Source organism: Apostichopus japonicus, chromosome 1, assembly GCF_037975245.1.
Source record: "Apostichopus japonicus isolate 1M-3 chromosome 1, ASM3797524v1, whole genome shotgun sequence".
Classification (NCBI taxonomy): domain Eukaryota; kingdom Metazoa; phylum Echinodermata; class Holothuroidea; order Aspidochirotida; family Stichopodidae; genus Apostichopus; species Apostichopus japonicus.
The window spans coordinates 21,270,988-21,294,864 of NC_092561.1; the positions used below are offsets into that span (position 1 = coordinate 21,270,988).

Below are 23,877 nucleotides of genomic sequence, written 5' to 3' on the forward strand. Positions count from 1 at the left end.
TTTATTCTTGGGTCGGTATAATTCAATTATGTTATGGACTTTGAAATCTTACCAAGGTCGCGGCTGTCTTCCTGAGGTTCAGGGGAGAAAAGTTTTCAACACCCAGCGACAACCCAACTGCCACCATCAGCGCCTTCAGCCTCCGCACCCGGTTCCCATTGTTTGAGAGGAAGAAAGGGGTGTCCCTTTCCTCCGCCTCGGTCGCCACTCGACCCCTCAGAAGATGGGGCCGAACCACATTAAAATAGACCAACATTAAGTTATAGGTTGTCTGGTCTATCGTAATGTGGGTTGGTCCATGCGACTTCAGGGTCTTGTGGTCTGAAATCTTTGAAGGCAAATAAAATATTCAAATGTGAAAATGGAGCAATGGTACCATCAAAGGCTACAGTAAAAGTGCTATAAAATGAGCAATTAAAATATCGGTAATCAAATGCATTGTATAGTAAGCAGGTGCCCAACAGTGGTGACATTGTATCTTAGGAAGTCAATGTGGGTGAGATAAGTGCGATCACAGTAGGTCAGTAACAACAGGTAAAAATCAAAACGTGTAATCTTGGCCGATAAATCCCATCCCGCCGCCATACCATCCTTTAACCTTCGGGATGTCGGAGTGGGCGGATTAATTTATGTCGAACTGCAACGACAGAATATATCTAAGATGTGAGCTAAATATTGTCCATATTATGGTGTCCTACAGTGGAAGACGAGATAATTCAGTTCCATGAAAACACAAAGCATGTTTGTTCTTACTTTTATTGTCCATCTCACCGACCCATCCTGCAGACAGAACCGCTCGACCCGCGAGAATTCCTCAGCGGTGAGGTTCAGTAACACACCGCTGCGGTGGCCAGTACTGATCAGTTTCATTGCCATGAGCAGGTCTCGAAACCTGTTCATGGCCACGGAGGACTGCAGAATGGAGTCTGTATTCTCTGTAAAGAAAAGAATGAATGGAAAATGTGATCATACATGACATACATGAGATCATGCATGACATGATGATGCATGACATACCCAGTGGCGACCAACGCACATTTGTTGCTCTTCCTCCCCTCCCAACCCCCAAGACCGCTCCCCCACCCACCAGTACTCATACTCCTTTTAAACTTTGTGTATCTACTCTCTTATCTTAAAGGATCTTAAAATATGGCTTAAAAAAGCTCACCCGCCATGGCAATTCCTTCTTTCGTTGCAAGCCTTTTCAGTTTCCCAATTTCTGCTGATGACAGAATGGAATCTGCAAAACAAACAAGAAAAGTTCTATATCAGATCCATACAGACTTGTGAACCTTTGTATGAAGATCCCAGTCCCATACACAAAAGTGGTGGGTCAGGGGGTTGAATCAAGATTTGCCCCACTCAGAGAGGCTGGAGGGGGAACAGCTTTTCCTAAGGAGCATGCAACAGGGGTTTTCAAAAATTTAATTCATCAAGATTATTCAAGGTATACATCCACTTATTTGTTAAAAATATATGTTTTGCAAAAATTCTTAACCCCCCTAAGATTTCACCTGCCACCAACAGAAGAGAAGGTGGGGGGTGCAGAAAATTTGAGATTGACTGAACGGTCTGCCCAACATGACATATCGAGCCTTGTTCCCAAAGTAAGAGATATGAAGGGAACTTACCTTTGATCTGGCTTGCAATTTTCCTGCCACGGCGATCTATCTCCGGGCGCAAGGCCACCTGAAACTACTCTGCCGCCAGGTCCGTCCGCTTTGCGGCCTTGGGCTTTACGCCGGCGGACCTGGACACTTCCTCGTTTAGTCTGAGGAAGCGACAGAACAGTTTCATCGACAGAAGGTAGCTGGAAATGGTCTTAGGTGCCTTCTTGTCTTCCCGGAGAAGATTTGCAGTCTTGAGTTAGAAAAAAATATGATAAGATACGTATGCGTAAGAGAGGAACGAATCGATACTTTGGAATGGTGTTAGAGCAATTGGTCGAATACATTTCTATTAATGTAGCAAAGTGAAATTTTGTTGTGTGCACCCGTTCAGTATTTGCATGTATTACGTAATAGTTCGTAATAGCCAGTTTGTAGCGTTAGTTGTATACACGTGTTTCTTCAGTTCTGTACACGGTGTTGTATGGCGAACATCGTCCCTGCAGATCTCCGGGGCTCGCCTCGTAAACCCCTTACTATTTTGGTCATATTTCATTAATCTTGGGTCGTCAATAGCCCAGATTTACCTGTATCTTTTACTACCTGGAGTCAGGAAGGAGATGTCACCCTTCTTAGAGGCAGGATGCCTCAGGTTTTTGGATGGTTTGACTTCTGGCTCGAAGTCGCTGGTTACCAAGATGGCGGACCTACTATAGTATATAGCGAGCTGGGTGGAGTTAGCGTTGATGAGTCTCGATGTACGCGAGCTTCCTGTACCGCGAGCGAAGAGTCTCCTTCGTCTTGTTATTCGCGAGCGAGCTGACCCCAGTATAGTAAGGGATTAAGTAATACATATTATTATTGTTTTATACTGCCGTACGTAACCTTATTGTTGATAAATTGAATCGTAGTTGTAATTGTTGCTCCATTGGCTAGGTTGTACTTCACTGTACAGAGTACGTATGTTAGGTTGTGTTTTGGACCTTGGTCCTAAGGGTTTATAGGGTGTGTTGTGTACACTGTGTAGATCAGTGGTTGTGTATCGTTAAGCACATGGGTGCTAGTTGTATTGTGTACCTTTATACTGTAGAGTGACAGTATCGGTTAGGTTGAGTTTATATACAGAGAGTTTATATACAGTCACGTGAAGTATCCAGAAAGTGTTTTGTACTGTATTGACAGTTGAGTTGTTTTGAGAGATTATTTTTACTGTACCTGTATTTTGAGTATTATACTGCTTGCGGTGTAAAGAGCGTATACTGTATTTGTATTTTGTATCTTGAACATATTGTTACTGTTGGTCACTACAGAGTTGTCTCAAGAGCTTGTCCTTCTAATCTTAGCCTTTATGGATAGCTATGGAGTGCCAAGTCTCTTGAGAGTTTGTGGGTTCAGGAGGTGTAAATTCCTACTGTCTAGGAACAGTTTAGGTGGAAATGGCCTATAGTGAGTTGCAGCGGCATGTGTTGCCCTGACCATTACGAAGGTGTCAAAATTCCTCGCCTGTTGACAAACGTTTATTATATTATTTATGCAGATTATTTCATAATGTTCATTTTACATTGTTATTTATACGTTTTATACATTTTTTATACTGTATTGTACAAGTGCAATGTCGTATTGCAGGATACTATTATTGAGTCTTTAATTGTATTTGTATTCATGTCGTATGAATATTTCGTAGTTTCAAGTATAGGTTTTCCCCGAGTCAAGACAGAGTTTAAATAAGAGTAAAGAGACCCTTAAGCCATTTATTATATAAAGCCATTTACCGTATATTGTCATGTGTCATGACTTATTCTTCATTTGTATATTTTCATTTTTATATTATTGTAGAGTCTGTTAATAAAAAGTCAGCCGTTGTTTCAACGCAAGAACACTCTTGCATCCTCATTTATAACTTATGAGTTCGAAGCGTAGGACCCTAAATCCGGTAATTTCCCCCGCCATCCGCGGTTCGCTTCAATGGTGTCAGAAGTGGGATACGGAAGCTACCATAGGAAGACGTTGTGATCATCAGCTGACGTCGATAACCAGAGACAGCACCGAGGAGTAAAAGAAGACAATAAAACAGCCTCAGGCTACTATATATGTACAGGTATTTGATTAAGTTAAGAGTGAGTTTAGGGCCTTATTTGGTGTAAGTAGATACGATTAGGTCGTCCTTTGTAAAGCATAAGGTAAGTGAGAAGGGCAAGTGGTGCAGGCATCATGACAGACCCAGATCCCAACGCTGTGAATATGGCCCTGCTGACCCAGCTTTTCAAAGGAGCGATGGGGTTTCAAGGAATTCCAGTGAGTCGCCTTCCAAAATTTAAAGGACCACCGTATGCAGCTGGGGATCTTTCCTTCCTTGAATGGTTGGAAGAGTTTGAAGGGATCATCGCACAGTATGATCTGGAGGACAAAGCCAAAGCACGTGCTCTGATTAATCATTTGACTGGTCCAGCCAAGGAAGAGATAGCGTGTTTGGAAGAGAGCGAGAGAGAAAAGTTTGACGAGGTTGTGTCCTCACTGAATCTCTGTTTTGGTACATACGAGTCACTTCAAAGCTTGAGTAGCCTTTTTCACAATCGCAAACAACAAGAGAGTGAAAATTTGTCTGATTATAGTAGGTCCCTCAAGAGATTGTATACGAAAATGGAGACGGCTGCATCATCAAAGGAGGAGAGCACAGCCCTGAAGCAGCTCCGTGACAAGTCCCTTCGAGAGCAGTTCATTCGTGGGGCCAGTGAGACCTATGTGCGTAGGGAGCTGAGACGGATTGACTTATCTCCAAATGTAAGTTCGTTCGAAGAGATGAGGAAGGAGGCTATCTTACTTTTTCAAGAAAGCGAGATGCAGCCCAGACGATCCCGAATCAGAGAAGTATGTGTAGAGGCCCCTGTTGCTGCAGCTGAAATCAAAGAGGATGGAGCCTTTTCTACCCTGTTGGAGAACCAACGTGGACTAAGTGATGAGGTGAAGAGTCTCAAGGAGCAGTTGACATCCCTCCAGAACACGATGCAACAATTTATCAACTCAGCCCCACCACCCGTCGACATCGGTCAGCGTTGGAACACAACTTGCTTTTCTTGCCAGCGTAGAGGGCATATTGCACGGGACTGCCCAAGGAATCGAAGGAATGAGCGACAGAGGTCATCAGATCAGCATCCCCAAACACAGCCAAGAAATAGCCATCCGGGAAACCAATAGTCTCTGCTGTTACGGGCGAAACAGTAGAGTCTTTGGTAACCAATCGACAGCCCATAGCAGTTAGAGTAGGAGAAGTCAACGGGAGAGATAGAGAAGATGCAGAGGTTAGAGTGGTGCTAGAGAAATTGATATCTTCAAGTCCAACGGTCATTGCAGAGATTGAGGGGGTAGAGGTAGGCTGTGTCCTAGACACAGGAGCGGAGGCATCTTTGATACCAGCTGTGGTTTACAGGGAGGTACTTGAAGGTGTACTCGGACCGATTATGAATTTGCCTGTCCCTTTAATGGTTGTTGGATTTGGTGATGAAGATGTAAATGTCCTTGGGTTTGTAAGTGCAGTGGTGAAGATAAGGGAACGATCCAGCTTAGTAGCTTTCTTGATCATAGACGGACAGACTTCTGGGAGATCTGAGCAGTATCCTATCCTACTTGGGTGTAATGCTCTGAAGGTTCTAGTGGGTGCCAATGAACCCGTTAAGGAGGGTGAGAGTGTAGAGTTGGCTGCAAGGTGTATGGAATTTTCAGATGTTACTCAGGTATGTGAGGCAGAAATAGTCATAGGAGAGGAAAGAGAAGAAGTTGCTGCATGTCAGAATAGAAGTGAAGGATCTCTAGTAGGAAAGTCGGTAGCTGCGCTTGCTGAAGGACAGGGAGGAGAATTGTTGACTAAGAGTGAAGACAGAATTGAAGGTAGTCAGGCTGTGAGTTTAGAGGGTACACCTTCCTCAGATACAGAAGTATATATGCTGGCTGATGAGACAATGGTAGAATTGCCATGGGGAGTGGAACTTCCGGCGCTTGAAAGAAACAAGGTAGATCGTGTAGCTGTCCTTTTACATGATAACTTGAAGGCCTTCTCTAGAGATGATCTGGATCTAGGATTCTGTGATCTCATACCCCACGAGATTAAGTTAACCGATCAGTGCACCCCCATTAGGTTACCATATAGAAGAATTCCTCCGACACAAACTATAGAGATCAAGGAACTTCTTCAAGGACTGCTTGAAAAGAATATCATCAGAAGGTCGTCAAGCCCCTATGCCAGCCCTGTTGTAATTGTTCCAAAGAAAGATGGCTCCTTGAGACTGTGTGTAGATTATCGCCGTCTGAATTCTATTACAATCAAGGATTCTTTTCCCCTTCCACGAATTGATGAGACGCTAGAGGCCTTGGGTGGATCGAAGTACTTTTCTTCCCTAGATTTGTCTCACGGATACTTCCAGGTAGCTGTACATACTGAATCTGTAGAGAAGACTGCATTTCGTGTGCCGTGGGGACTATATGAGTTCACCAGGATGCCTCAAGGACTTTGTAACAGTCCCAGCACTTTCCAAAGAGTCATGGAATTTATTTTTGGAGATGTCAACTTATCCCAACTGGTATTGTATCTAGATGATATTCTGGTATTTTCCGACAGCTTTGAAGAACATGTCAACCGACTGGGTGTAGTGTTTCAGAGACTCATTCAAAACGGGCTGAAGCTTAAAGGCGAGAAATGTAAGTTTTTCCAAGAAGAAGTAAGTCACCTTGGGCATATCGTCAATAAGTATGGAGTTGCAGTTGATCCTGGGAAAGTTGAAAGAATTATGCAGTGGCCAGTACCTGAAGATGCAGGAGAGTTAAGTTCCTTTTTAGGACTTGCATCTTATTACAGAAGATTTGTGCCTGGGTTCGCAGCATTAGCCGGACCACTCCATGCTCTTGTTGGTTCTTCTAGGAAGAAAGCGGGGAAGCGTTCTAAATCAGATTTTGTCTGGACTTCTGAATCCGATGAATCGTTCCAGAAGCTGAAGACACTTTTATCCACTGCACCAGTCCTAGCCTATCCAAAGTTTGGAAGTGAGTTTGTTCTTGAGGTCGATGCTAGTCTGAAAGGATTGGGTGCATGTCTCTTACAAGCCAATGATGATGGAAAACTCCATCCCATTGCTTACGCCAGTCGGGGACTTCGAGGAGCAGAACGCAACTATCCAGATTTTTCTAGCTTTAAAATTGAATTGCTTGCACTTAAATGGGCAGTGACAGAGAAATTCAAAGAGTATCTGATGGGTTCGCATTGCAAAGTTTACACGGACAACAACCCTCTTTCACACCTCCAGACGGCTCAACTTGGTGCTACAGAGCAACGATGGGCAGCCCAATTAGCTTCATTTGACATCGAGATCCTTTACAAGCCAGGGAAGTTGAATACGTGTGCAGACGCCCTCAGTCGTCATCCAAACAATCAAGAAGAAGGGGAGAAGTTGCCCTGCAGAGCTACAGTTGCTACTTGTACCATATTTCCTGCTGAAGTTCGTGCACAGGCTGGACATTCTGATCGAGAGAAGCCACCAGATTTTGTTTCTCCCTGCATATTTCCATCATACACATATGCTCAGCTAGCAGCAATGCAACAGAATGATGAAGTACTCGGTGTTCTGTGGAAGTATTGGAAGTCGTCATGGGAGCCTGGTGAAGAAGTTGAACCTTGTTCTTCAGAAGTGAAGAGCTGGTTGAAGGAATATGATCGTCTGGAAGAGTATAGAGGGGTTTTATACAGGAAAGTGACAGGACCTATGGGAAGAGAGTACAAACAACTTTTAGTGCCATGTGTCCTGCGATCAACCATGCTGACCATGTCTCACGATGAGTGGGGACATCAAGGTGTTGGAAGGACTCTGGACACTCTGAAAACTCGATGCTTCTGGCCAGGAATTCACAAAGATGTTCGAACTCATCTGAAGAATTGTTTCAAGTGTGTGACTGCTAAAGTCCCAACGGCAAAGATAAGGACCCCCCAGAGACATCTGCTTGCATTTCGCCCAAATGAATTGGTGGCAATCGACTTCTTGAAACTGGATAAAGGAAAGGGTGGTATTGAAGACGTTTTAGTTGTTACAGATTCCTTTACAAAGTATGCACAGGCCATACCGTGCAGAAACCAAACAGCAACAGAAGTAGCCAAGGCATTGAGGGATAATTGGTTTTCACATTATGGTGCGCCTTTACGAATACACTCAGACCAGGGCAGGAATTTTGAAGGAAACATAATCAGAGAATTGTGCAAACTGTATGGAATCAAGAAGTCACATACCACACCGTACCACCCACAAGGGAATGGGCAGACAGAAAGATTCAATCGTACCCTCTGCGCCATGATACGCTCCATCGATCCTTCCAAGCGACGACAGTGGCCTGAAATGCTGAATCACCTCACTTTTGTGTATAACGCAACTCCTCACAGTGCGACTGGAATCTCACCTTTCCGTATGCTGTATGGTAGAGACCCCTTTACCCCACTTGACCAACTGTTAAGTAAAGTCAGAGATGATTGGCAAGAAGATTATATTGTAGCACAGGCAGAAGCATTGCGAGAAGCTCATGAAATTGCAAAGAAGCGCATGGAGAAGAATCTCTTGAATCAGAAGCGTGCACATGACAGTCTACCTATGAGTAAGCCTTTCCCAGTTGGAGCAAGAGTTTTGCTAAAGCGATGTGCCTTCGACGGTCGCCATAAACTGAAGGATAAGTTTTATCACGAACCGTATGTAGTTGTTAGTATCAACAAGGAGGGTGATGTGTACAGTATTCGACCAGCTTTAGGCGGTGACATGAAGACTGTGAACAGAAGACTTCTGATTCATGACCCTCGTAGTGATCAACCTTGTCTTGCAGAACCAGATGCTGATATTATTGAGAATGAAAATGAAGTTCCACCTGAAGTAGATACTGACGATGACGATGAAAATTTGTGTGAATTGTTACCGCTTTGGTTGTACCAACAAGAGGCAGTACTCCCAGAAAGAGGTCGACTTCCTGTGATAGATGAGGAGCAACCTGTGGGCTACAGACGATCAGCGAGAGTAAACAAAGGAGTTCACTCAAATCCTGCCCACTTGCCTCGCTCTATCTTGCCAAATGCTGGTGATAGTTAGGTCAAGAACATGTGAAATTATTAATCTTGTCATTTGGTTATTATGTTGTGAGACCTTTCAAGGTTATTGGAATTGCTTGAACCTGTTTTTGATGTGTTTATTTTCCGTTAATTTAGTAAGATTACCATCAGTCAGAGGCGATGATGTTAATCGCGGGGAAGATTGTAGTGGTGTTAAATTCTACCTGGCAATGTTTTGGTACTTACTCCCGTGACAGAGGTGTGAGTCATTGTTCCTGTCTCTGTTTCTCCGAGGTCCAAACATGTGGTTTTAGTAGATTGCGCGGGATGTTAATTGAGTCCCAATTAAGCTGTTATTTATGTTAAATAACACCTCGTTTTCTGGCCAGTATCTCTTTATATTCTTTTTTAGTATGTCCAGATTGACAAAGGGTTTTCTTGTTTCTGTTAATTTACCTGGATTTTTAAGGGTTTAACAGGTTTTTATATCAATACGCTCGTGATTGGGTCGCCGATTGCGTAGGGATGAGGCCTACAAAGCTTTTCTTTGTTGCTTCCATCATCGTGCTTAACGTAAAGAGAACTGTCGAAAGTAGTGGTGGAAACCAAGTCAAATTTATCAATGTAGAATAAGAGTTTTGTGTCGCCGTTGTAAGGGTGAGTGTTGATTTGATATTTGTCACGTTCTATCGCAAGAAATCTAATTATTATCTTGATGTTAATATGTAATTCTTGATCGAATCTTATGACTCTGTATCAAAGAAGCTGTCTGTAGCTTTTCAATGATATACTTGGTATAGGGGTTCCACGAATGTTATCGTTAGAAATTCGGGACTCGTGAGAACGTATATTTTCTTTCAATGATCATATCCTCACTTATTTCAATGATCGTATTCTTAAGATTTATTGTCTTAGAAATGATGTACGTATGTTGATATCATGTTTAAGTTTATTTATCATTCCGATGGATCGTAATATTAGATTATTCTTGTTGTAACAGTGCTCATGTTAGGATAGGTAAATGTGCCATTACGTAATAGGTGTGGGTTGAAGTGCTATGGAAGCCTGGCATTTTTGTTTGTCAAAATGGCGGCGCACTTTCAGTATTATTAAGTGGGAATATCAAAGTGTTGTTTTGGTTCCCAATGCATGAATTCTGCTACAGTATACGTTAATATGTGTTGACTGGGATTGCAAGGTGTTAAAACTTATTTAATTGTTTGATTAAATGTTTTTGATTAAAGACTATGCTTATTGACAGAGTTTTGTAAAGTTATGTAAGATTTGTACTGTTTGTTATTCAACTGAACTGAATTGTTGTGACTTTGGATTCAACCGGACGCAGACTATATAATTTTCAGTAAAGAGACATAGACTGTAAAGTGGTATATATTTAATTCAAACAGGTTTGGTGAGAGTTCTCCTCTACCTTGGGTATCTCCAACTATGATGCTTGCCATTTGTTGAAGTCAAAACCTTGTATCTATTTTTAGCCTGGTGAGTTATCATGTCAAGGGTCAAGTGTAAATGTTGTAAATAAAGTTTCTTTTCCGTTCATACAGATCCATGCAGTTTTACTCTGTGCATGTTATCATTGATACTGATGTTTTCTGAGAGTTATATTACATGAACCGAAGGAAAATTGTTATGTTGATATTTAGAAACTTAGAAGAGAGTTAAACTAGAAAGTGTGAAGCATTTATATTAATTGTTTGCATACTAATGAGGTTATATTCGCATATTCATATCATTTTAAGTTTTTAAGTGTTTTAAGTGTTATGTTTCATTTTCTCATCTTATGATTTGTTCTGTATGTTGTTTTACAGAGGCTGTTTTATTGTAAGAATAGATTACGTCAACCGCAGCTACTGGTGTCTTCTGTCATTCGTTTGACTGTCCACTCCTTTTCTTAAGCCTTTTGGGTCCATTTCAGATATATTTATGCTTCTTCCTCTGCTGTGTTCATTTTACTCTTTATAAGTAGTAGTTAAACTTTGAAAGCATTACTTTCTTTGTTCTGCCTGTTTGCTCTGTCTGTAGTAAACAACTTCCCTACTTCCTGCCCTTTTCTTAGAAACAGGGTGTACCAGTATTAGTATGCAAATTAGTATTGGATGGTTAACCCCAATTGGTTCTAAGTGTTGCTACTGGGACCAAGGGTGTAGTTGGGCCAATGAGAGGAGTTCAGTTGGTCACATGTTTATATGCTGTGGTAAAGGAGCTGAATTCCAGGAGTCTTAGAAAGAGATGCAGTTTTCTTGTGAGCCAGTCAACAGGGCATTAGTAGAATATGGGCACTCTTTGAGGTTAAAGTTTGTGCACTGTGTAGATATCTATATAGGGTTGTTGCTAACTAAGCTGTCAACCTTGTCTGATGGAGGAATTATTTGTAAATTGTATATACATCTTGTTTACTGTGCCTATTCACACTAATGGAATTGATGGAGCGGAGAGCTGTCATTTAGCTGCTGTTTTGATAATATTGTACCTGGACTTTCTACTCTCCTTGGGAAGGACACCATTGAAACTTATTTGTTATTTACTGGAAGTTCATCTATCGCTATCAACCACCATCCCTTTTTGTAACTTGCTGCTATCTGCCGGACATTCATTGACCCTTTTTTATCATTTATGGTGCATACCAGTCATTGGGTGTCTACCGTTTAATTTAATAACTTGAGACACAAAAACCGTTCTACAGTATAGGACTTATCCCAACAAGCCTGCTGGTCAGAACCTGCTGACTAGAACCCCATATCTCGCATCTCTTACATATATATATATTTTTAGTTTTTTATCTAACTTATAAATTGCTGTACAGGAATTTGAGAAAAAGTTTTACATACTGTACATATTATTATTATTAACTGAAGTATTGTCATTAACAGATCACAGCTTTAGATCAAATAAAAGAACTCAATAAACAGAAACACACAAGTGAGGAGAGAAACAAATACTTATGTTGGTATCATAGAGGCAAGAATTTATTGAGCATTCTCTATGACTATTTCAGTGAGCATGGAATGGTTAAATGAGCAGTCCTCTTAATCCAAACAAATGATTCATGATATAATCTTAGCAGCTAACAGGAGAATAAACCTGAAATCATCAAATAAAATGTGGACATTTTTACCCATAAATATTAAATTAAATTAAGAGTAAATTTTGCAAAAGGGTCAATATAAATTATCGACTTACAGGAAGAATTGTACAAAAGTAAAGCCATGGCTTCCTATCAATTATAACATTGACATAATAAGAACATAAAATAGTCTGGAAATCTTACAAATTTATGAAGAGTAAAAAGAAATGTACAGGATATTGATATACATGTTGGCAATAACTGAAAAAGTGATTGCTTACTTACATTAAGCGGAGATGCCAACCAGTACGATTTTATCGTATTCAGTACGATAAAAAAAGTGAAATACGATTCGCCTCTTAAAAATACGACTTTTCATCTTTCCAATAAAAAGTTTTTTTTAAAAAATTTATTTTTAATTGTTTTATTTTTTTTTAATAGTTGATCAATAATCTTGCTACATGCTGCAATTCATATTTGATTATTTGAAATATCTGACACTTTTTTCCTTTTATTTGGTTTATAATGTCAGCTATTCTCACTTCTACTTCTGGCTTGAACCAAATTCTCATTGGCCCAAACATGCAAGCAATTAAGCTGTATCATTATTCTCATTATAAATGCATTTAAACACCCTTTTTGCATCATAAGAATTATTACAGATGCTTTACAATTTTCTCATTAGATGTTATTGAAAAAGTAAGTAAAACATTTTTCTGACATTTTACTGGCCCGGGGGATACGGGCCAGTGTTTGAGTTTTTGTGAAAATCTGATTTTTCTCTCAAAAATCTGATTTTTTAGGATTTTCAATCTGTTTTTTTGTGTCAAGAGGTTGGCATCTCTGATTAAGTAGCAAGCAGAAGTAGTGATGTTTAAGTGTGGTGATCACCAGTGAACTTTTCTTAATCTGAACCAGTAACTCGCAGTACTTTCAATACATCGCTACACTGTGTCTGAATATTAAAGATATCCACTCTCCCCCTACATGCCCAACCATACAAACAATAAGCTAGATAATATCATTTATACCAGCTGATAACATTCAACTGGTTTACACTTCTAGTTCTTGTACTGTCCCTTCCTCCCCCGACCCCCCCCCCCCCCCATCTTTACCATGCCCAAAACCATTGCATTCCCAATTCTCCATTTCCCTAACCCCATGGCTCCTCAACTTCTGGCCCACTCTGAAAAAATAAGTTATGTGACTTAATACATTTATAAGCCATAAAAAATAATCAAAAGTATTTTAAGTTATTAAAGAATTTGCATATATATAAAAGAGAAAAATTGCATGTATGTTAGTACTGACAAGAATACCCAAAAAATATTAACAATGAATTCTTAGATTCAAAGTGTAGCGCCGCATGTGGCTGCTTGTCAATTCTTGCTCTCATATTTTATCGTTTTTATTACGTATACTCGGATATTTATGGATTTTGTTATCGGTACTATGTTGTTCAGCCACATTTCGTATGTATTGGTTTACTGTTCACCCATATTTTGGTGTCATTTGTGGAATTTGGACACATAATTTTTTCAACTCTGGGAGTTATTCCCTACGGCAGTGATAAAAGCTTAGGCCAGTTATTCTATAGCGAGCCTACACACGAGCCTACACACAGGCCTTCACGACACTTCAAGAACAGAACTAAGTTCTATTGTTCTGGTGCAATTGTGCATGGAGATCTCGTTATTGGAGATTCCTACTCAATGACAATATTACGCTATTCTGCGGAGCGGCTTCTCGAACTGAATGGAGGCCAATTACCGAGATTATCTAACACACTTTTTCAACTCCTTCGAGACAATAGCATTCTAGGTTGTGGAACTCCCTTCCGCTGACACTTCGTTCACAACATAGTCTTACTATTTTTAAGAGAGATTTGAAAACTCACCTTTTTACTCAGTTTTTAAACAATAGTTCTTAACATCGTTTTAGTTATTAATTGTTAATTATTATATTCATTTGTAGTTTTACTATTGTACAGCGTTTTAGAATGTATTTTACAGATTTAACGCTTTATAAATTAATAAATTTGAATTTTGAATTTTACAGTAGTAGTAACGATACTATGCAATTTAAGTGGATGCTTTATTATAGAACAGACAACAAACAATGAATTCTTACAGTAGTAGCAACATTACTAACCAATTTATTTATTTAAGTGGATGGCGTATTAAAGCATAGATAATTACCCTTTGATTTGAAAATGCCAGACTCTTTATTATCCTACAAAGTTTAATAATCTGAAATATTTTCACCCAATTAACAATTCTTGCATGGACAAGTCTAGATCAGTGGTACCACAACAACATATGGAATCACCATTGGAATGGTCTACTTTATAATACATCACACCCAGGCCACAGCCAACTCACACACACACACTTATTACCATATAGAGCTTATAAATATTCATGAGTGGACAGGTCTCACAATGAATTAGAAATAATCACCATTGGAACAGTCTACTTTAAAATACATCACCCAGGCCACAGCCAACTCACACAAACTTATTACCATATAGAGCTTATAAATATTCATGAGTGGACAGGTCTCACAATGAATAAGAAGAAATAATCTTTAATTTCTACAATTCAGCTAGTCTTTGGTCAAATAGCTTGATTTATCCTTCAAAGTTTGTCATGGTTCTAATTTGTTTTGTCTTTTCGACGTGGCCAGGTTAGAGGGCCAAATGCAACAGAGTTTCTGAGTGTAAGATTTGCCGATTCATGTGTGTAGTAGAGTCCCATGATTGTGTGTAGCCTAATACCACACTGAAGCCAATGGAAAATCTAGCCTAACTATAGTGCACAGGCTTCATGAATGTAAAAGTGCAATTCACGGCAAATGATGAGCGCTCCAAAATCCCAACCTACTCAAAAGGGTAATGTCAATGACTACAAGGTATGTGTCACACGGCCCAGCGCGGGAAGACCGCTATTGTACTAAATATGAATGTTATCGGCAGTTTCACTGAGGAGGATGGAAGCAATTTGTTGGTAGAGAGGAGAGGGGGGGGGGGGGGAGGGCAATGCATGGTTTATGTAAGGAACGAGACAGTACTTAATAGTTACACAAAGTGAAGCTGCTCTTCAAAGGGACTTTGTTACAAAGGGACCAGACCAGAAAAGTATCCACTTATTTCTGGTTCCTCTACTTCCATCTCACATATATATTATTTCAATATAGTTTACTATATTTGATACCATCTATATTTATCTTAAACTGTTCAAAATGTAAAATAATGGAATGTGGAAAAATAAATTCAATTCAATTCAAGGTGGAGTCACCCTTGGCACGGTACGACTTACCTCCTGTAGCTGAAAGATGCTAGTTATTTAGTTATATTTTTGGGGGGGAGGGCCAGAAGGGAGGGTCTATGGGTCATACAGCGACACCGATGACGACAATGACAAAGACAAAGAAGTTGAGAATATCCCAAAGTCAAAGGAGACGGAGAACGAATCAGACGGTCTTATCATCATTGAAGATGAGGAGGACTTACAAGTGTCTTGCTATTTACTTTATCGATGGTATTTAGTTTTCTTAGTATCATTCATCAAGGAACAATGGGCCTCTGGTGTGTTGGAGGAGACCGTCCTAGAGGATGGAGATAGTCCAGTCGGCTGCCTTCCCCAGTGGAGCAGGGGGCTTCTCTGCCCTCCACATGGAGATGGTGGACTCGGCCTTGGCGAGATACTGTATGGGAGCAGGCGGTCCACTGCCCTTATCGACAAGGGAGTGCAGCTGTGGCTGTCTTTGACGACGGCAGAGGGCCGTCTGTGGTCGTCTCAGCTCTTAAGCTACCCGGGCAACGTCAAGGCCGACATCATCACCTTCGTGGGGGCAAGGCTGATGGGTCAGTTTATCGGTATGTGAGATATCACTTTACATTGACTTACCTTTTGTATCTGAAAGATGCTAGTTATTAATTGATTGATTTTATTAGTTATTAATTTATTTATTTATACAGATTATAACTGTCTAGAAATTCTGATATTCATCCTGCCGCAGGATTTATTCTCTTGGATTAATTCGGTTTTGTTGTTTCTTTTTCTTTACATTTTACAACATCTCGATGAATATTTTATCACACATTACTCTTCCTTTTCTTGTTTTAGAAAAAACTGCTATTTTTCTTTCAGTTAATGGACGGAATTTTATTATGTTACAGGAACGAGGGAGCGACAGCTAAGAAACCTCCTACGAGTCGTACGAAGACGATGACCTAATTACACCCATGACCCTAAATCTGCAAATATCCTCCTGCAACCTTGGACTCAAAAAACTAAACTAGGCAACCCCAAACCAAGAATCCCCCTAAAAACAAGACAAAGAAACTTCTCAGTAGTTGCCTGTGGCATTAACCCTGAAATCCAAATCAAAGACATTGAACAAGAATTGAAAGATCAAGAATACTACCCAATCCAAACAAAAAGACTGATTAGTCGCGCCACTAACAAGTGAAGCGCCACTAACTAACTGATTAGTCGCGCCACTAACACTTACCTGGAAGGTAAAAATCACATTTGAAGAAAAAGAACCCCAACAAACACTTATCAAACATGGCCTATACCTAGAATACTCTCAACACAAAACCGAGGAATATATAACAAACTCCCCCAAATCACCCAGTGCTTCAAATGCAAGCTCTTTGGTCACACTCACCACAGCTGTAAAAACCAAACAAGATGCCTTAGATGTGGCGAAAATCACAGGGTAAAAGATTGTCCAGAACAAAAAGAGAACACCAAATGGCAAACTGCTCAGGGACTCATGCCGCCCTATACAAAGGCTGCCCGAAATTCAAAGAAGCTAAAACAGAAACTATTAATAAACAACAAGTACAGAGAACCTACGCAAATGTCACCAAAGCTGCCCCTAAAATTGAAATAACAAATAAATTCGCCACGGAAGAAAAACTCGATATTGCAACATTTGTAGTTGAATTAGTACAATAAACATTCCAAAAAGCCAACAATATTAGATCTGAAGACCTTGCCAGCTATTTCACTGTGTTAGCACTAAAACACATAAACTTAAACAACACCATTGAGGACCGGACAAAAGAAGAGGTAGACAATGACAGAGTAAGTAAAATGAAAGAAATATTTTTCCTTTAGTTGCATTGCTTCATGTACATTTAGGTATATATATATAAACCTATATACATATATAAATGTGTCTGTGTGTCATAAGATGTAAGACTTAGCTATTAAAATCTGTCGTTACCACTAAAATTTTCTTTCATAATGTGAATAGATTTCAAAATTGTTAGCTATTCCACATTGTTCCCCTTCCAGGCGATGGACATACTGAAGAGTCTGGGGACGGAGGCCGCAGAGTCCGACACATCCAGGCCTCTTTTCAGCGACCACGAATCGGTACTTAGCACACATTTGCCTTACTCATAAGGGTATGGGCCATTTCAGTTGGTAGGGTGGAGGGGTTAAAAACAGCTATGTCAGAATCTTGGCTGATTCTCACATTCCATGCCAATACGTTCAGAATAACCAAATATCTGGCTAATAAAAATATTATTTATATATATATATTCTTTGCACATTTGTATTCCTCAGGTTGATGAGCTGGAAGTGAAGGAAGAGAGAAATGACCGGGAAGATGCGGCAATGGAACAAGACAGGGATGGGGATGACGAGGGGATAGGAGGAGAGGACAGGGATAGGAGGAGAGGACAGGGATGGGGATGACGAGGGGACAGGAGGAGAGGACAGGGATGGGGATGACGAGGGGACAGGAGGAGAGGACACGGATGGGAATGACGAGGGGACAGGAGGAGAGGACACGGATGGGGATGACGAGGGGACAGGAGGAGAGGACAGGGATGGGGATGACGAGGGGACAGGAGGAGAGGACAGGGATGGGGATGACGAGGGGACAGGAGGAGAGGACACGGATGGGGATGACGAGGGGACAGGAGGAGAGGACACGGATGGGGATGACGAGGGACCGGACGTAGACAGGGATGGGGATGACGAGGGGACAGGACTAGCTAGCCGGGCGAAACGTCCTCGCCTTGGGGAACCAGTAAATATAATTCATTCATTTACCTTTATGCTACTTTGATTGTACAGGCCAACAATGCTTGTGTTTCCTGTGACCTGAATAAACATTTCTCTTCTACCTCTTTCATTTTAAACACAGAAACGGAAACCAAGGCAATGTCCTCTTTGTGAGGGCATGTTCGTCCGGCTGGCAACACACTTGACAGACAGCCACAACGTGGCCAACAGGGAAAACCGACTGCAACTACTGAACCAAGCCCGCACCCAGTAAGTCATTTTATCGACACAAGTTGGTTCAAATTTAATCCTTGCTTATGTCGAGGTGTAGTATTTGAACAAATATCAGCTGATGTAGGAGACGTGAAAAGTAATTGTAACACTGCAAATGAATAACTGGATATGTATGTGCATCGGTCTGGCTTCTTCACAAATCATAAATCAATAGACACACTATTTAAGTGAGTGCATTTTTTACTTTCAACAGAAAAGTCCAAAGGAGTAGGTCAGGAAAGGGGGCAGAAGGGAGGACCCTCCGTGATTGTCCGGTCCCTGGCTGCCCGTCAACGGCACTCCTGAGGATCGACCAGCACCTCAGGAGGTGCCATGGTTTCGAAGTAAGTGTCCACTATTCCAATCCATCTGCTTTTTGCAAACGTTATTTCGTATTAGTGACTTCACTAATTGTCTTTAAAATTCTGTAATATGCAAATGAGATACCAAAACAAACAGAAAGGTTGGTACCACTTCATCTTTGAATTAGTAGGCTCCACGGTCTAAAACTGCATCGGACTCACCATACTTTCTCGGGAGGGGTCTTGAATCAATTGCTGGCCACAGGGTCAAAGCATTAGCAAGTCGGGTGAGCATTATTAAGTGTTGTTATACATGACTTTGTAATACATGCTTTCCTGTTTTTCTTTTTCTCAGAAATCCAGCCAAGAATATATGCTTTGGCTGGCGGCAGCCAGGGCTACCGTGCCGGAAACTGACCCCCCTTCCCCCGAGAAAGCAAAGCCTTCGGCCCACTCAAAAATTCCCAAGAAGTTGGATGACAAGGCGGTTTTAGGTATAAACTACATGCTACGATATTCTTTGTTATCCATCCTACCATGCAGGTATTCACACAATGCGAAAGTATCACATATTAATGTTATTGTGAGATACTGATGAGCTGCGCTGTTAAGGGTAGATATGTCCATACAGCAAGCATTATTTCTTTTTACAAAAGATTTTTGACAGCAATAAATATATCTTCTTACGAATGTCTTGTTTACAGGCCCTCCTATTCTAATTATGAGTTAACTTTTCTTGTTACACAGACAGGTTCCTGAGCTACGAGGCCACCATGGTTGGGGGTACTGGCCCCAACCTAAAGCAGGCAGAGCAGCACCGCCGGCAAGTGGAGATACTGCTCCAGAGACTGGAGGTCAATTCCATTGCCGTTCTGGTCGACCCGCTGTCAGTACAGAGGTAGGTGACTTATCCGGCTAAATTATGGCCACATTTTGAGTCCAAAATTCGAATACGACACTAGATTTTCTTGAATTGTCTGTAATATGTTATATAGTGGCTCACCTATGCCGTCCAAACATCAATATAAAAACTCCAGAAGGGATGAAAGTTGGAAACATTCACAGCAAATCCAGATATATATCACCTCACTGTCGTTGTAAAGGCCAGTTTACTGTTACGAAGAACTGTGAAAACATAATTTGTTAATTGCAGTATAATTAATGAAGCGAACCGCGGATGGCGGGGGAAATTACCGGATTTAGGGTCCTACGCTTCGAACTCATAAGTTATAAATGAGGATGCAAGAGTGTTCTTGCGTTGAAACAACGGCTGACTTTTTATTAACAGACTCTACAATAATATAAAAATGAAAATATACAAATGAAGAATAAGTCATGACACATGACAATATACGGTAAATGGCTTTATATAATAAATGGCTTAAGGGTCTCTTTACTCTTATTTAAACTCTGTCTTGACTCGGGGAAAACCTATACTTGAAACTACGAAATATTCATACGACATGAATACAAATACAATTAAAGACTCAATAATAGTATCCTGCAATACGACATTGCACTTGTACAATACAGTATAAAAAATGTATAAAACGTATAAATAACAATGTAAAATGAACATTATGAAATAATCTGCATAAATAATATAATAAACGTTTGTCAACAGGCGAGGAATTTTGACACCTTCGTAATGGTCAGGGCAACACATGCCGCTGCAACTCACTATAGGCCATTTCCACCTAAACTGTTCCTAGACAGTAGGAATTTACACCTCCTGAACCCACAAACTCTCAAGAGACTTGGCACTCCATAGCTATCCATAAAGGCTAAGATTAGAAGGACAAGCTCTTGAGACAACTCTGTAGTGACCAACAGTAACAATATGTTCAAGATACAAAATACAAATACAGTATACGCTCTTTACACCGCAAGCAGTATAATACTCAAAATACAGGTACAGTAAAAATAATCTCTCAAAACAACTCAACTGTCAATACAGTACAAAACACTTTCTGGATACTTCACGTGACTGTATATAAACTCTCTGTATATAAACTCAACCTAACCGATACTGTCACTCTACAGTATAAAGGTACACAATACAACTAGCACCCATGTGCTTAACGATACACAACCACTGATCTACACAGTGTACACAACACACCCTATAAACCCTTAGGACCAAGGTCCAAAACACAACCTAACATACGTACTCTGTACAGTGAAGTACAACCTAGCCAATGGAGCAACAATTACAACTACGATTCAATTTATCAACAATAAGGTTACGTACGGCAGTATAAAACAATAATAATATGTATTACTTAATCCCTTACTATACTGGGGTCAGCTCGCTCGCGAATAACAAGACGAAGGAGACTCTTCGCTCGCGGTACAGGAAGCTCGCGTACATCGAGACTCATCAACGCTAACTCCACCCAGCTCGCTATATACTATAGTAGGTCCGCCATCTTGGTAACCAGCGACTTCGAGCCAGAAGTCAAACCATCCAAAAACCTGAGGCATCCTGCCTCTAAGAAGGGTGACATCTCCTTCCTGACTCCAGGTAGTAAAAGATACAGGTAAATCTGGGCTATTGACGACCCAAGATTAATGAAATATGACCAAAATAGTAAGGGGTTTACGAGGCGAGCCCCGGAGATCTGCAGGGACGATGTTCGCCATACAACACCGTGTACAGAACTGAAGAAACACGTGTATACAACTAACGCTACAAACTGGCTATTACGAACTATTACGTAATACATGCAAATACTGAACGGGTGCACACAACAAAATTTCACTTTGCTACAAGTTCCCCGCAATTAATGACATATGACCTCACTGTCATTAATGAAAACAAAATACAAGAAATTTTGTGAAACAGTGAATACAATATGGGATAAACCTGAACAGTTCCCCGCTGTACCGGCAGTACAGAACAACTACAAAACAAGAAAACAATGAATGAGAATGCAACAAAAAGTCAAGCCGTCATCCCACTTCTGACACCAATGAAATGGACCCAAAAGGCTTAAGAAAAGGAGTGGACAGTCAAACGAATGACAGAAGACACCAGTAGCTGCGGTTGACGTAATCTATTCTTACAATAAAACAGCCTCTGTAAAACAACATACAGAACAAATCATAAGATGAGAAAATGAAACATAACACTTAAAACACTTAAAAACTTAAAATGATATGAATATGCGAATATAACCTCATTAGTATGCAAACAATTAATATAAATGCTTCACACTTTCTAGTTTAACTCTCTTCTAAGTTTCTAAATATCAACATAACAATTTTCCTTCGGTTCATGTAATATAACTCTCAGAAAACATCAGTATCAATGATAACATGCACAGAGTAAAACTGCATGGATCTGTATGAACGGAAAAGAAACTTTATTTACAACATTTACACTTGACCCTTGACATGATAACTCACCAGGCTAAAAATAGATACAAGGTTTTGACTTCAACAAATGGCAAGCATCATAGTTGGAGATACCCAAGGTAGAGGAGAACTCTCACCAAACCTGTTTGAATTAAATATATACCACTTTACAGTCTATGTCTCTTTACTGAAAATTATATAGTCTGCGTCCGGTTGAATCCAAAGTCACAACAATTCAGTTCAGTTGAATAACAAACAGTACAAATCTTACATAACTTTACAAAACTCTGTCAATAAGCATAGTCTTTAATCAAAAACATTTAATCAAACAATTAAATAAGTTTTAACACCTTGCAATCCCAGTCAACACATATTAACGTATACTGTAGCAGAATTCATGCATTGGGAACCAAAACAACACTTTGATATTCCCACTTAATAATACTGAAAGTGCGCCGCCATTTTGACAAACAAAAATGCCAGGCTTCCATAGCACTTCAACCCACACCTATTACGTAATGGCACATTTACCTATCCTAACATGAGCACTGTTACAACAAGAATAATCTAATATTACGATCCATCGGAATGATAAATAAACTTAAACATGATATCAACATACGTACATCATTTCTAAGACAATAAATCTTAAGAATACGATCATTGAAATAAGTGAGGATATGATCATTGAAAGAAAATATACGTTCTCACGAGTCCCGAATTTCTAACGATAACATTCGTGGAACCCCTATACCAAGTATATCATTGAAAAGCTACAGACAGCTTCTTTGATACAGAGTCATAAGATTCGATCAAGAATTACATATTAACATCAAGATAATAATTAGATTTCTTGCGATAGAACGTGACAAATATCAAATCAACACTCACCCTTACAACGGCGACACAAAACTCTTATTCTACATTGATAAATTTGACTTGGTTTCCACCACTACTTTCGACAGTTCTCTTTACGTTAAGCACGATGATGGAAGCAACAAAGAAAAGCTTTGTAGGCCTCATCCCTACGCAATCGGCGACCCAATCACGAGCGTATTGATATAAAAACCTGTTAAACCCTTAAAAATCCAGGTAAATTAACAGAAACAAGAAAACCCTTTGTCAATCTGGACATACTAAAAAAGAATATAAAGAGATACTGGCCAGAAAACGAGGTGTTATTTAACATAAATAACAGCTTAATTGGGACTCAATTAACATCCCGCGCAATCTACTAAAACCACATGTTTGGACCTCGGAGAAACAGAGACAGGAACAATGACTCACACCTCTGTCACGGGAGTAAGTACCAAAACATTGCCAGGTAGAATTTAACACCACTACATATCTATTTACAAATATACAAATAATAGGGTAAAGTGTTAAAAGTCAGCGAAGTAAGATATCATTGATAAGCTTCATTACTGAGGGGATAAAATAATCTGTGCCTGTTGGTTTTAAGGCATGATAGTCTCAGCTCGCCAATGCCTCCGTTTATTAGCCTATCATGTACGTAGTAGATCATGAAGAGGATGGCTAGAATCATCCCATATGACATTGCCACCCCAACAGATCAGTAGTGCATTATTATAGAAATATATCTAAAATATCAGGACGAACATTAAACATTAAAATTTGGCATTATGAAGACAGTATTATCTACTGTACTTTAGCCAAAACATCAACGTGATCCCCCATGTCCATTTGTCGATTTATTATACCGATAAATAGTAATTAAAATAATAAATAATTAATTTAAAAAAAATAAAAATAATAATTAAAATATTAAATAAAATCGATAATTAATTAATATATATAGATATTTATATGAATGAACACGATTGACTGCAGTACCCTTGATAGTGACAGGTGGTGGAGAAATAGAGTTACAATGGAAGTCAATTAGCATGGATGTGTCATCGGCAATTTGATGATTGCATGAGCAAGCCTTCTGAAGATCTGGTATCATACGTATATAATGTAAAAGGAATCGGTGCTGAAATCGTGCCGAAGTGCTCCCATAATTGAAATGATGGTATCAGAACAGCAAAGCTGGGCTAAGTTAAAATTGAGTTCTGTTTCTGTTAAGGCAGTTCATGATCCAATGAAATAGGCTAGTTGGAACTTATTGACAAGTTTGTTGACCAAAATATGAGTA

General features: G+C 40.0%; 3 protein-coding genes and 1 long non-coding RNA gene across 19 annotated transcripts in view; 2 read left to right on the top strand and 2 right to left on the bottom strand.

Annotated features, from left to right (window-relative positions):
* The window catches only part of LOC139971434 (uncharacterized), a 48,003-nt gene extending 46,045 nt beyond the window's left edge, over positions 1 to 1,958 (bottom strand). For 12 of the 13 annotated variants that reach the window (XM_071977997.1, XM_071977990.1, XM_071977956.1 and 9 more), the window contains exons 1-3: positions 1,169 to 1,958; positions 754 to 935; positions 53 to 328 (exon numbers count right to left, since the gene is read on the bottom strand). In XM_071977997.1, coding sequence (XP_071834098.1) covers positions 53 to 328; positions 754 to 935; positions 1,169 to 1,175 — 465 coding nt within the window. In that variant the 5' untranslated portion in view covers positions 1,176 to 1,958. The remainder of the gene's footprint in view (positions 1 to 52; positions 329 to 753; positions 936 to 1,168) is intronic. The other variant, XM_071977939.1, reaches the window with a different exon arrangement.
* LOC139971430 (E3 ubiquitin-protein ligase TRIM56-like) overlaps positions 1 to 23,877 on the top strand; it is a 73,226-nt gene that overhangs the window by 9,799 nt on the left and 39,550 nt on the right. The gene's annotated exons all lie outside the window — the stretch shown is intronic.
* Positions 11,466 to 20,593, top strand: LOC139971549 (uncharacterized). 4 transcript variants are annotated; one of them, XM_071978135.1, is made up of 7 exons: positions 11,469 to 15,635; positions 15,939 to 16,854; positions 17,068 to 17,148; positions 17,930 to 18,057; positions 18,275 to 18,404; positions 18,718 to 18,856; positions 19,110 to 20,593. In XM_071978135.1, exons 3-7 carry the CDS (start codon positions 17,071 to 17,073, stop codon positions 19,262 to 19,264), a joined length of 630 nt encoding a protein of 209 aa, XP_071834236.1. In that variant the 5' UTR covers positions 11,469 to 15,635; positions 15,939 to 16,854; positions 17,068 to 17,070; the 3' UTR covers positions 19,265 to 20,593. The 4 variants fall into 4 exon arrangements, with proteins under 4 accessions (XP_071834253.1, XP_071834244.1, XP_071834236.1 ...); XM_071978152.1 differs by having other exon boundaries at positions 11,466 to 16,854; positions 17,068 to 17,812; XM_071978143.1 differs by having other exon boundaries at positions 11,467 to 16,854; positions 17,344 to 18,057.
* LOC139971585 (uncharacterized) lies at positions 21,404 to 23,066 on the bottom strand. Its single transcript, XR_011794428.1, has 2 exons — positions 22,611 to 23,066; positions 21,404 to 21,861 (listed from the first exon to the last, which is right to left on the bottom strand). It is a non-coding gene; the product is annotated as an uncharacterized lncRNA (long non-coding RNA).

What these genes read in the sequence shown, in the direction of transcription:
- LOC139971549 (XM_071978126.1), top strand. Translation starts at nt 17,071, where the DNA reads ATGGACATACTGAAGAGTCTGGGGACGGAGGCCGCAGAGTCCGACACA. An exon ending in TTTTCAGCGACCACGAATCG is followed by an intron (nt 17,149 to 17,929) that starts GTACTTAGCACA and finishes TTTTAAACACAG; the next exon opens with AAACGGAAACCAAGGCAATG. An exon ending in GGAGGTGCCATGGTTTCGAA is followed by an intron (nt 18,405 to 18,717) that starts GTAAGTGTCCAC and finishes TCTTTTTCTCAG; the next exon opens with AAATCCAGCCAAGAATATAT.